The sequence below is a fragment of the Impatiens glandulifera genome, chromosome 2, assembly GCF_907164915.1.
Source record: "Impatiens glandulifera chromosome 2, dImpGla2.1, whole genome shotgun sequence".
Taxonomy (NCBI): Eukaryota; Viridiplantae; Streptophyta; class Magnoliopsida; order Ericales; family Balsaminaceae; genus Impatiens; species Impatiens glandulifera.
Window position 1 is genome coordinate 5,680,524 of NC_061863.1, and position 14,759 is coordinate 5,695,282.

Consider the following 14,759-nt stretch of genomic DNA (forward strand, 5'->3'; position numbering starts at 1 on the left):
AGGTTACTATTGGTTTGCAGATTGTTATGATCATGTTGGTTGGTTGGTTGGATGTAGTTCAGGGGATTCTGATACAAATTGTGATATATCTAACTATCTTCAACCGATAGAAATGAAATAAATTGTTTCATCTGAAAAAACTATTTCGGTCTGATTACATTTAAAAAAGGAAATTAGTCCGTCCCAAATTCTGAAATTTATTGGCGGTATCTTTCAAGTATGTGGATCTCAGATACACAAGTGTATTGAATATACAGGTTATGTAAAGTCGGTTTTAGGAAGCTTTAGCATCAAAGTGAATAGTTATAAACTTCATATAAGAATCTTCAGCCAAATAGGGAGATAAAAAAACATTATAACCTACTAAACTAAGAAAACTATCTTCATAGAGCTTTCACTATTTTTGTCAAAGTTTTCTTAAAATTTTCTTTTAAACAAGATTTACAAATAAACGTCAGATTGATATCATTTTGTGTGAAAGAATAACTTTGAGGAGCAAATTGACTTCTTGAAAATAATAACTTCTAAAACTCTGCTACCAATTGACATTGTTTAACCAATGTTTTGTTGCTTCTAAATAAAGAATTGTTAAGAACTTTATGAGGTTGCAAACCGGGGATAGCTCAGCTCAGTTGGGAGACCATCAAATTGAAATTTGAAGGTTAAGTCTTTGATCTACCTTTGTCACTATCACCCATTAATGTTGTTTAACCAATGTTTTGTCGTTTCTAAGGTGAGAGTCTTTAAGGACTTTATGTCAGGTGTTCGATTCATGTTCATTGTATTAGTTTTTTTATTACAATTAAACGTCAAATTGTAATCATTTTGCGTGAAAGAAGGGCTATCTATCTTTAGTCATTACCAATATCTAGTCAAAACAATAGCTTTTACTTTGAGGAGCAAATTGACTTCTCGAAAATAATAACTTCTAAAACTTGGCTATCAATTGACTTTGTTTAACCAATGTTTTGTTGCTTCTAAGAGAACTTTATGAGGTTGCAAACCGGGGATAGATCGGCTCAGTTGGGAGACCATCAAATTGAAATTTGAAGGTTAAGTCTTTGATCTACCTTAGTCACTATCACCCCATTGATAATGTTTAACCAATGTTTTTCCGTTTCTAAGGTGAGAATATTTAAGGACCTTATGATAACACAAAGCGGGGATAGCTCAGTTGGGAGAGCGTCAGACTGAAGATCTGAAGGTCAGGTGTTCGATCCACCTTCACCGCATTATTTTTTATTTTTACAAATAATCGTCGGATTGTTATCATTTTGTGTGAAAGAATAATTTTGAAGAATACAAGGGAATCCCAAATTCTTGATAGATGAGAGAAAAGAGTTTATCATGTAGTATTGATGTCTGAGCTATGACCAGCTAGAATTGCATTGTTTGGTGATTCTATTGATGTTTGGATTCAAATAGCCTGTCCTAGGCTCTCCATAGATTGGGGTGATGCTTTTGTGAAACCACTATTAACACCATTTGAAGCGGAGATTGCTCTTGGTGGTCTACATGGCTTGTGGGAAAGAAAGTCAATGGATTGTTCAAAGAATGAAACTTGTTGCCAAGGTAACAATGGATGGAGAAGTTGATGGTGATTATCCAATGGATTACTATTCTCAGGATGAAGGGGAATGGACTTCGAGCTATTCAAAGAAGCCTTCACAGATTATAAGGAGAAATAAAGCTCTACTATCTGTTGGTTAAAACTTAAAAGTATGTTCTAAACTCTTAACCTTGCTGATTTACTTTCAATGTTTTTGATTGAGAAAATAGAATTCCTTATATAATCTGAACTCAAAAAGATTGTTGTTTTCTAGTAACTTATTTGGAAGCAAATTTGGGTTCATCAATTTCAACTTGGTTCTTTAATTTATCTATGTTATTATTGGTTTCAGATTGTTATGATCATGTTGGTTGGTTGGATTCTGATATTTATCCAATGATCTTCAACTGATAGATATGAAAATATTAGTTTTATCTGAAAATACTCTTTTTGTCCAATCATATTTAAAAACTGAAATTAGTCCTACCAAAATTCGGAAATTTATTGGAGGTATATTTCAAGTATGTGGATTTCATGTAAACTCTCTATGAATTCCGATCCTTCCAAGACGGTATACTGAACTCATTTTACCTGCGTGTTTGCAATTTTTGGGCGGAATCAAATGAACTTTCTGATATTTCTCTTCGCATGCTGTTTTCTGTTGGTTACTTACATAGTCTATATACATATTATTTACTACATTTGGATTGGAAGAGAAAACAGACCTTCCATTTTTCTCCCATTACTTTTCCTATGGTTTCTCCATTCCATATTATTACATACTATATTTGACACAAACAGGGAACTTTACCAAACAAACTGGGCTAACCTTGATAAGGGGAGTGATTAGAGGATTCAAAGAAAGGAGATGACATATATATGTATTGAGAGAATGAAGTGCAAGGAGAAAAAGGAAAGCATTTGAAATGAAATATATTGAATATTGTTCTCTCTTTTATCATTTGGGTGTATATAGTTGTTTTTTCCTCTTTTAATGAGAATTGAAACATCATGTTTAAAGGGGTTTTGTTGTTCTGGTTGATCTGTATTCGTAAATGGGAGAATTGAGGATGAGAGGGTTCTATGTCACGCATATCGTATACAAGTCTAGTGTTGTAAAATAGAACTGAGGATTAGAAATAGAGAAAAAAAATCGAGGATGAAAGGATGTAGACTAACTTTCTATTAATATCAAACCGGATTAGTTAGTGCATATCTACAAGTCTTGGAACAGGTTCATTCAAATCTGTTTATTAAGGGTACAAGTCTTCTATCATTTGTTTATACACATCTTAATAAAAAATACCAATTGGATTTCTAACTAACTTGTGTACTTGTTATTCAAAACTATTCCATTCCTTATCTTCTTTCATCTCAAGCCTCTATTAGGACTTATTTTGTGATTGTTTTATTTTGCAGAGGTGCAGTCAAGGTGAGTTCCAACAGGTCCATTGGAAGCATGATAATGGACAAAGACAATCTAAGTATGCTTATATTGATAGTGCAAAGTCAAGTAACTAATCAAACTCAGAAAGCTGCGACAGGACTCGGAACATCTTCATCAAGCATTGTATTTTGATTAGAATGCACGCTGGCGTGAGGGTGGGGTAAAGATACATGCTGTCGTCTCTGACTCACCAGACACGTATACAACTTCATCAAGCAACAAAACATTCAAGAAAAGTGTTGATATTGATTAGTTTTGTAATAAGTGTTGATATTGATTAGTGTTGTAATATTGTCTTTATGTTATATAGGTAAAGCGGATGTTATTGGCCTAGGCTATGATGGACAATTTTAAAACCATATTATTCAAGTATTGCTCTTTTGAGAGGTTTTATGCATTTGTTTTTGTTGTTCTTGTTATTTTTCTTGTAAAAGTTGAGGAATCATTCGTCAGTAGTTGTGAATAATTAATTTTTTTAGTATTTTCGACTTCATTCTACACTCAAAATAATTACATCAAATTCCTTGATAACACGCATTCAACTTTTTTGTATGAGATTTTGAGAAGAATTGCTCTCCAAATTACGGTACGATGAAAGTTGTAAGCTGTGTTCAGGAGAGTTATTGTCTATTGTTGGCCTGTATAGTATATTCAGTCGGGGTCCAGAAACCCATGTGTGGTATTTGAAACGTCTTCCTACTTATATTGCGAATCTTTTAGCTTTTGATTTTTTTATATTATCAAAGAGTTAGTTGAACAAGATTTTTCCGTGTTCTCTATGAAATGAGATGAGGTACGAAAGGGAGACATTACAGAGAAATTTCGGGAGTTAGTATAAGATCTTGGGAACTTGAAACCCTAGTCGCCGTTTTAATATCTGGTTTATTGAGAATTTTGAAGTGTGTAACATAATTATGAAGTTATTTGTTTTGGAATTGCTTAATGTTTTCATTCTATTTTCATACATTAAAATTCTAATTCTATTTTTTTTTTTCAAATTATAATTTTCTTTACCCTCTATTATTTTAGTTATCGACAAGTGAGTTTGTTAAAAATTTATTGTATAATACTAAAAATAAAAGATAATCTTCTTTTAGCTTTTAATATATTTGAAAATTTTGAAGGTGAGTAATTTTGTTTTGATATTTGTTAGGTGAGAAACAAAGATTAGAAAAATAATCTAATTGATCAATGTTTTATTAGATAATGTTTTTAGGTTATTTAAATAACATAATCTAATTAATATTATTTCACCTATTTTCTTTTATTATATCACACAATTCATTAAATAAAAATATTAAAATATATTATATTTAAATAAATTTAATTATTTAATTATTATATATTAATATAATTTTATTTTAAATAAATCAATTATTATTATTTAAATAATCATGTTATTTAAATAATAAGGTCTTAGGTTATAATTATATTTTGGTTATACAATATTGAATGGTTAAGATTTAACTGCTGCCTCTATCCATGGTTGCTGTGATTTAAGTCTGAAATTCAATCCGCTCGCAAAGCTCTTAGCTTTCTCCAGCAACAATGGCGGCGGCGACTACATTTCGAACCTTCATATTCCAATCTTCAACAACAGCAACAGCAACAGCAGCAGCATTCAGATTCAAACCTATATATTCATCATCATCTCTCTTACTTCCATCTTCATTTTCATTATTCTCATCTTCTCCCAGATTCACTCATTATTCAAACCTAGCCGCCGCAACTCAACCATCACTCAACCAACAGATTACTCATCGTCCTAACGTTATCGACATTCTCGAAAAAAGAGGCTTACTTGACTCACTTACAAGCGATAATCTCCGCTTGAATTGCACCGATCCAACTCGACCACCTCTTAGGGTTTACTGCGGCTTTGATCCAACAGCGGAGAGTCTTCATCTCGGTAATCTCCTCGGTATCATCGTTCTCTCATGGTTTCTCCGATGCGGACACAGTGCAGTCGCTCTCATCGGCGGCGCCACCGGTAGAATCGGCGATCCATCTGGTAAAAGCTCCGAGAGGCCGGAACTGGATTCCGTTACATTAGAAAGGAACATCGCAGGAATCTCCGCAACGACTCGACGGATCTTATGTCGAATTCCGGCAGCGGATACCAATGTTGCGATTCTGAATAACTATGATTGGTGGAAGGATGTTAAACTGCTTGATTTCTTGAAAGATGTAGGTCGGTATGCTAGAATCGGGACGATGATGTCGAAGGAAAGCGTTCGTAAGCGATTGGAATCAGAACAGGGAATTAGCTATACTGAATTCACTTATCAGTTACTCCAGGGTTACGATTTTCTCCATCTTTTTCAGAACGAAGGGATTAACGTTCAGATCGGCGGCAGCGATCAGTGGGGTAACATTACCGCCGGAACCGACTTAATCGGCCGGATATTAGTCAACAACAACAACAACGATAACAGAGCATACGGATTGACATTTCCTCTCCTACTGAAAAGCGACGGCACCAAATTCGGAAAATCAGAGGACGGTGCAATATGGCTATCTCCATCCATGCTATCTCCATACAAATTCTATCAGCATTTTTTCACAGTTCCTGATACAGACGTGATTAGATTCATGAAAACCTTAACATTCTTAAGTTTGGAAGAGATAGCAGAGATGGAGATTGAAATGGGTAAGAGGGATTACGCAGTGAATTCGATCCAAAAGAGGCTAGCAGAGGAAGTGACTCGATTTGTTCATGGAGAAGAAGGATTGGAACAGGCAATGAAAGCAACTGAAGTGATGAGACCTGGTTCTGGTACTAAACTTGATTGGAAAACAATTGAACAGATTGCAGGGGATGTTCCTTCTTGTACTCTTTGTCATGATAAGGTGATGAATCTGTCTTTAATGGAGCTTTCAGTGACGACTGGATTGATGGAAAGTAAATCTGCAGCTCGACGGCTGTTGAAACAAGGTGGGTTATATCTTAACAATTGTAGAATAGATGATGAGGGGAAGAAGATTGAGTTTGATGATATTGTTGATGGTAAAATTCTACTCCTTTCTGCTGGTAAGAAGAACAAAGTTCTTGTAAGAGTATCTTAAAAACTCATCTTATGAAATTGTTGTATGAACCCTAATTATTTTGTAAACAATTTTGTTTCTGAATATGAAATTGGGTTTCTTGAGGCTTAAATGTATGTTTTGTTCTATTTATTCATAACAAATTTACTATATTGTTTTCAAGATACCTTAATCATTAGTTAAACTAAAATTTATATAAATAAAAGTTGGTAAATTAATATTTTATATTACAATTTTAAAAGATATCTTTCAATTTTAAATTAATAATGAAGATAAAATGTTTTAATAAATATTGAATTAAATTGATAAATATTATATTATATTATAATAACTTTTAAAAAATTAATATAATGAAAAAATTAATATAAATGTTTATATTATTTAGTTGAATAGTTAAATATGTCAAAGTTAAAGTTGATAGTATATAACAAATAACATAAAAAAATAATAGTATAACTAATCGAGAATCACGTGACGAAAAAATATAAAAAAAAATATATTGTTTCTAAAATATTATTCTCACCCTTTTAATTCGAACTCACATTAATTATTTAGACTTACCTATACCATTATATATTATTCTTACCACATATACATAGATTCTCAATTAATAACATTATTAATACTCTCTCAATTTGATTCACCGTTCTCTTCCCTAAAATTCATCGGACTCGAACCATAAACAAGTTTAAAATATGAAACACTTAACCACTAGAACACAGGTGATTGTGAATTAAATTTACAATTATATATATATATATTTATACTCATATTTGTATATAAGTTTGGATCCTCTAGTTAATCCATAATCTCTATCACTAAAAACTAGGCCTTAGGATCGAGTTTCAAAAACCTAGAAAAGTCAAATAGTGAGAGTTAAAACGAGTGTTGAACTAGTCAAGTTTAATTAATAGAAAGATGTTAAATGAGTTCTAAAGCGAGACGAGTCTCATCTTTCGAAAGAACACGTCCCTTTTCCCAAAAGTCTATTGTCAAGAAGAACTCGACTTAGCAAGAACATCACGTTTAATTGTTTCTAAGTCATATAAGTCTCATCTTTGAACAAAACACGTAGTCCAAAAGTCTATCGACGATAAGAACTCTACGTAGCAAAAGAAAGACGTTAAACAGTTTTAAAGTTAGATGAGTCTCATCTTTGAACAAGACACGTTGCCCAAAAGTCTATCATTTAGAAGAACTCGACTTAGCAAGAGAAAAATGTTAAACTGTTTCAAAGTGAGATGAGTATCATTTTTTAATAAGACTTGTTGCCCAAAAGTCTATCATCGAGAAGAACTCAACTTAGTAAGAGCAAGACGTTAAATAATTTCAATGTGAGATGAGTCTCATCTTTGAACAAGGCACGTCACCCAAAAGTCTATCGTCGAGAAGAACTCGACTTAGCAAGAGAAAGACGTTAAATTGTTTCAAAGTGAGATGAGTCTCATCTTTGAACAAGACACGCGCCCAAAAGTTTATCGTTGAGAAGAACTCGACTTAGTAAGAGCAAGTCGTTAAATGATTTCAAAGTGAAATGAGTCTCATCTTTGAATGAGACACGTCGTCCAAAAGTTTATGTCCAGAAGAACTCGATTTAGCAAGAGCAAAGTGTTAAACGGTTTCAAAGTGAATCGAGTCTCATATTTGAACAAGATACGTTGCCCAAAAGTTTATCGTCAAAAAGAATTCAACTTAGCAAAAGAAAGACGTTAAACGGTTTCAAAATGAGACGAGCCTCATCTTTGAACAAAACACGTAGCCCAAAAATCTATCGTCGAGAAGAACTTGACTTAGCAAGAGCAAGACGTTAAATAGTTTCAAAATGAGACGAGTCTCATTTTGAAACGAAACACGTTGTCCAAAAGTCTATGTCGAGAAAAAAAATCGATTTAGCTAGATCAAAGCATCAAACGGTTTCAAAGTGAGATGATTTTTATTTTGAACAAGATACGTCGCCCACAAGTTTACGTCGAGAAGAACTCAACTTAGCAAGAACAAGACGTTAAAAAATTTCCAAGTGAGATAAGTTTCATCTTTGAACAAGACACATCGCCCAAGAATCTATGTTGAGAAATCGTATTACTTTGAATCCTTGAGTAAGACGTTAAACGATTTATAAGTGAGACGAGTCTCATATTTGAATAAGACACTTCGCCCAAATTCTACGATGCAAATTTTTGACTTAACAAGAACAAGACGTTTAACTGTTTCAAAGTGATACGAGTCTCATTATTGAACAAGACACAGTCCATAAGTCTATGTTAAAAAGACTCAACATAGCATGACTCTCGAATGAAAGTCATAATGATGTACCAAAGGCACCAAGAAACACAAGTCTCTTGCGAGATTTGTCAGTTTAGTCTTTCTACCTTTATACAACTTTTAGTTTATGTCAAAAGCTAACCCTAGTCGGGTAAAAAACTAGATTATAATGTACTTTTAGTTTACGTGAAAAACTAATCATAACCGATTAAAACTATTGTTAGTTTGATGATGTACTTTTAGTTTATGTGGAAAATTAATCTTTAAAGCTAGTTAAATGGTTAGATATTTTAATTTATATTTTCTCTTCATAATTTTATATATATATATATATATTTATTTATTTATTTTATATTTTCCATATTTAATCTAACTAAAAATTAATAAAGTGATAAAAATAAATAATTTTTTTTATTAATTTTTATTTATTATCAATTTATAATATAATATTTGTTAATTTAATTGAATAGTTATTAACTATTTTTTTTAACTATGTATCTTGATTATTAATTTTAAATTGAAAATATATTTTTAAAATTATAATATAATGTATCAATATTTAGTAATTTATTTGATTAATTTTTGTAATGTGAGGTGTCTATACTAGTATTCTTAATGATATTAAAAATTATGTTTACACTTAGAAGATTGTTAAGCAACGTCGGAAAAATATAATAATAATTATTACCTAACTATCTTTATATATATATAAGAAATTTATATGGAGGTATTAATAAAAAAGAATTACACATACATCTACTAAGAAAACAACAGTTATAGACTTAATAAAATATCAACAATACAATCTTGATAGTACTAAAAAAAATGACTAAAATCTCAAACCAAATATCAAAGGAAGAGATCGCTACAACTGATTTTACACCTAATCCACAAACTGACATAAAAGAGAATGATTATATCATGATTCATGATCATGGAATTGCTGCTGCTTTCGCCAAATAGGTCATGTCCAAAATCTTCACATCAAGAGTCACATCCAGCTTGACGACTCCATCGCTCTCATAGGCGTGTAAGGATTCCATGCTCTATCACGCATTGGTGTCCTCATGCCATCATGTATCGGGATTACTATTAACACAATTTCAAACAAGTCAAAATGAAGTTTGTGTTAGGTAATAAGTATCATACATACACCTAAAATATCTCTAAATATATAACCTAGAGCTTAAACCAACCTCCAGAATCTCGCATTGGAGTCATGTAAGATGTAATGGAGTCTCACTTCCAGAACCATAACTATACATCTCTCTGATTTTTAAAAATCAATATTGAATAGAAATGTTAAAAAAGACTTACTGGATAAGTAGTAATTGATAACAATTTATAAAGAACATAATTCATTACCTGTTTGATGCCATAATATTCATATTATCAGAAATATGATTGCGGTTCACTGTAAAGTAATCAACATATATATTATGTCATAATACAATATCAAGAAAATTGAAGTAACATGAAACTTACCTGTAACTACTTTCATTAGTGATTCCAACTCAATCCTAATTGTGGTTCCTTTAATATCTTTCACAATGCCACGGTAACCCTTAAAAGGTCCCAAACAGATTTTTACCATTTTATTAATCAATGAATCACGATTCCTTCCACTAGGCCACCAGTTGGAAGTACATTCAATTTTGTTTCTGAATTTGGATACAAAAACAATTAGTTTATCTTGTCAGTTTAGATCAAAAAAACAAATATAAAGTGTTTAATACATTCATAATGTATCTTACTTCAAAAGCACAAGATCGTGGGTAACGCCAGCAGTTACCTCTGAACTCATAACAACGTTGTCTGAAAATACACGAACCTGAAAAACATCATATATTATTATTATTCTGTAGGAAAGATGATATTTTGTTTAACCATTTGAATCATATAACAATGACTCACATGGTTCTTAGTAGCATCTGACAAAATTATTATGGCATGGTTCTCCACCTTAAGAACTATGCCAGTGTCGCCTTCTGATGCACCGGATATAACTTTGACATTAGTACCAGGTTCGAAAAACTTACAAATCTGTTTTTCATTTATTACTAATGTTTTCTGCAATAAGAATACAAAAATACGAATCCAATAATGATTGAAAAAGATAGTTAACTAAAGATAAATGGATTCAAAAAAATCAGTTATAAAATATAGTGTAAATTATTACCGGGAGGCCAGCCTCCTTGGGCCGAATGAAGACATTTTCTTGCTCAACCTTTTCAACAGATCCTCTTAAGTTTTGAAGATCGCCTTTGACAACGATAACTTGGTCGTCTTTCATAAAATGACATTTCTTTCTATTTGCAATCAAAGTTGTCAAACTAGCCGCATCTCCATCTCCACTCTCAGGTGATTGTCTAAACATGTCCAGCTCATCAAGAGTAGGCTGCATGTTAATTGCACTGATAGATTTCATAGATACATTTTTGTACAAGAAACCATCCTTGAACATCATGCCATCTATGCTGTAAAAGTAATCACCACCAGTCCCTCGTCTACGCTCCACGCGCAAATGCATTTCTCTGGAGATGGTAAATGAAAATGTAAGATCGATTTTACAAGGTTCAATGTAAGAGTTGAATTAGTTTACCTAGCCTGATCAATATTCATGAAGCGTGGAGGTGGAACATTAATAGTCTTTTTCTTTGGAACATCCCTTCCTTGCTGAAATAGAAGAATAATTAAGAACCTTTAGAATTGAATGTGTTAACATAGAACTGAACAAAATTACTTATTTTTTATATATGATAATGGATTCTCAAAAAAGAAAACATTATCGTTATTAAAGAAGCATATGTATATATATATATACCAATTTATTTGCAAGGGCTTGTAAGTCTATACGTGGAATCAATTTGACAGTAAGCCTTTGACGCACATTATCTACATCCACAACCTTTAAGAAGAAAGGAACACATGAACATACATTGAAATGAGTATCATAATTCAGAAAAAGATTTGTCAAACATAATAAAGAAACATTAAACTGGTTTGCAGTACCTTTGCAAGATCCCCTTTGTAATTAGTTCGAAGCTTGATTCTAACCCAAGAATCTCTAGAGAGATCATTAAGGTTTTGGTCTGTACAGAGAGAACATCCGTCATTTCTTTGATTGGTACAAGGGTTATCTTGGCTTCTGAAAATATTATACGTAGACCTCTGCATGCCTGATACATTATCGTTCATCATCAATTTCCAACTTTTGTATTGATCACCAGTAGGGAGTAGTAAGTAAAGTTGATACGTACCTCTTTGACATGGGATTCTTTATGAGCCTCAACATAAATAAAACTCTTGAGATGATCAAGGGCTATAGCAGATCGAATTTGCAGTTGGAGTTGTTGAGGAGATGATCCTTTATGACCATAAAGAGATTTCTGCATTAGGCAAAAAGCTGCCTCTCGCTCACGACCAATCTATTGCATATTAATTAATTATGTTAATTAGTAAGTAGATCTTATTAAAAGATAATAACTTATATGTATGCATACCGCACATTTCACCATCCACAATTTAGGATTCCTAACGCATGGCAAAAGCGCTTGTTCTGTTGTCTCTTCTTCTTCTAATTCTTCGTCATATTCTGCTGTTTTGTTATTGTAACCGGATGATCTTATGGCGGCATATCGTGCCTTGATGCTTCTTTCGAGATCCTCCACGTCTAATTCCTCTTTATCTTCTTCAGGTAGTGGCCTGACATGATTTTGCATACCATCTACTATAAAATCATCTGCAGCAGCATTCAGTCACAACAACAATCAACATGCATGCATGCCAGCCAAAACATGTGTTTAGTTACAAAAATATAACAAAACACTAACCGACGTCTTCTCCTTCATCCTCTTCTTCTTCTTCTTCACTATCAGCCTCCGCCGCTTCGTATTCTATAAATTCAGAAGCCCGAAGCATCCTCCTAGCCTTGGTACCACCACGCCTTCCTCCGCCGCCACGGTATTCCTCATCTGCGTCTCGTGCCATGTCCATATGCCGACGCTTGCAGAGTTCTTGGGTGTTCTTCATCCTCTAGAAAGAAATAGGGAGTCTACTCTGTCTCTACTTACTTAGAACCTATAATAATATATATATATTATATATATATAGAAACTCTTGTTTCTATAAAAAAAGTATCCTAGTTTCTAAAATCTTATAAAAATAATATATATATATATATATATATATATTATAGAAACTTATATATATATATATATATACTTCTGTATTATAGAAAGTTTAATACATATATACACTTCTATAAAAGTTTTGGAACCTTCTATAATATATATATATACTTGTATAAAATCAGTTTTTTTTTGTAAAGTTTAAACGCGGTTTTGAGTTGAATTGTGAAATAATTTATTCGGATCGAGCATCGGTGTTTCAGTTGATCTTATTGTGATAGTTGGAAGGCAGTGAACTGATCCTTATGCAATGAAGAGTGTGTTTGATTGATTGGAACGTCAATATTGGAAAAAAAGAAAAGAAAAAGTAAAATGTGATAGGATGAAGGTGTTGCAGGGCTGCTGGAGGAAGAAGACACCAGAAGCTGGCTCATTTCCTGACCGAGTCGACCAGAAGCTTGGTTCTGGTTTCGACGCTGGCGACCGAGAGAGCCTGTTGTTCGACCGATCGAGGTAGGCTGCTTCGAGGAAGAGAAGACGACAAGAAGCTGACTCATTTTGCATATTTTATTCTTTTAATCAATTTTAAGGCCTGATTGATTTTATAAAAAAAAAAATCAAATAAATAGAAAATACTTTTAAATCATTTTTATAATAAAAACACAAAAAAAAAAAAACTATTTTCGTTGGGGCATGTTTGGTTTCTTTTCTTTACTTCTCACATTCAATTGTGAGTTATATTGATTTAATATAACTCACTCACTACTAGATTTTTGTGAGTAACTCAAATATATATAATAATGTTTCATTAAAACGGATAGAATATAATTAAGCAATTAACATCCAAATGTAGATCAATTATAATCCTCCTTGTAGGTCAGAAACAAAGACTAAATATTATTTATTTATTTATTTAGTCAAATTGAAGTAGAATGAATTTCCAGCTAATTAAATAAGCACTACGTAAGAGATCAAACAGCCATTCCAAATAACATTACGACAATCTAATGCTGAAATCATGTCCACCCACAGGGGCAGAGCCAGTATTTGAAACCTACTCGGGCTAATTTTTTATTAAAAAAATTTATCCGGGCTAGTTTTATAGTTTGCTGTCACCAATATCTTTCAGCGACAGGAAATAACCAATAACGACGGTAATTCACCGTCGTTATTGATAAAATACATACAGGCTGTTTAAGGCTACCCGGGCCGGCTTGTACTTGGCTCCGCCCCTGTCCACCCAGGAAAATCAATGAAAACGTTCTGAATTTTTTATCCTTGATTGTCCTCATCGAAGAATGGGAATAATTCGTTGATGAAATTTTCATTCACTTCCCAATTCCAAGAAGCATCTTCATCAAACTTTGTTGAGGTGTTCCTTACCATTACAGGTGGATTTTAAATTCCGGGTAAACGGATCATGTTTTTCTATTATGAAAACGGGTTAGAGTGTAAATATTTTTTTTTGGATATTTTTCTCATAACAGAGTAAGGTTAAGAGAGAGTGAACAAATTTAGGGTTTTCTAGTTTCCTTCTTTTATTTGGCTGATCCAGAGAGAAAGATTGGGGGAGCTTTTGATTGTGGAGTATTCCAATCATTCCTAGTGTAATCAATTCTTTAATTTGAGAGCGGGGCTTATTTGATTTCTAAGAAGATCTGTAGTTTTACTGTTGTAAAACCCAATAGTGGTATCATAGCAGTATTGATTGGTTATCTGTTTAAACATTGGAGCAGAGTGCTTTATTGGTTACCCGACGAAATTCAAAGAGGAGATCAACTGGTTTCTATGCTGGAGTTTTTGTTAGTTGTTAAGGAAGTAATAATGGGGAAATCTAGACTTGATATGGTGAGTCTGAATGGTACAAACTACAAGCAATGAAAACTGATGATTAGTGATCTATTAGTTTCATATGATTTGAATGAAGCAATTGAAAATGAGGGTGTTAAACCTGAGAGTACAAAAGAAGCTGATTGGAAAAAGACAAATAGAAAGGCGTGTAACTTTATTCGTTTCTAGGTTGGTGTAAATGTTGTGCACCATGTTGAGAACGAGACTACGGCGTATGGTGTCTGAAGAAGACTTGAAGCTCTTTACGTTGGGAGTTCAACAAAGAATAAAGCAACATTGATACGAAGACTGGTGAATCTGAAGTACATTAATAATAAATCAATTGCTGAGCACTTGAATGAATTTCAAAATATTTTGAATTAGTTGAGTAGTATGAAGATAAAATTTGATGATGAGGTGCAAACACTTTTAGTCCTTGGATCTTTGCCTACAAGTTGGGAGACACTATTATTACTCTTTGCAACTTAGCACTAAA

At 32.8% G+C, this 14,759-nt stretch overlaps 1 protein-coding gene, 1 non-coding gene and 1 pseudogene across 2 annotated transcripts; 2 read left to right on the forward strand and 1 right to left on the reverse strand.

Annotated features, from left to right (window-relative positions):
• Nucleotides 1–1,159: 1,159 nt before the first annotated feature.
• On the forward strand, nucleotides 1,160–1,232 carry TRNAF-GAA. Its single transcript has one exon. It is a non-coding gene; the product is annotated as a tRNA-Phe (tRNA).
• A 3,254-nt stretch (nucleotides 1,233–4,486) lies between these two features.
• LOC124925676 (tyrosine--tRNA ligase, chloroplastic/mitochondrial) lies at nucleotides 4,487–6,145 on the forward strand. The gene has a single exon (XM_047465748.1). It carries the CDS (start codon nucleotides 4,545–4,547, stop codon nucleotides 6,060–6,062), a length of 1,518 nt encoding a protein of 505 aa, XP_047321704.1. The 5' UTR covers nucleotides 4,487–4,544; the 3' UTR covers nucleotides 6,063–6,145.
• A 3,149-nt stretch (nucleotides 6,146–9,294) lies between these two features.
• On the reverse strand, nucleotides 9,295–12,335 carry LOC124924224 (annotated as a pseudogene).
• Nucleotides 12,336–14,759: the final 2,424 nt, after the last annotated feature.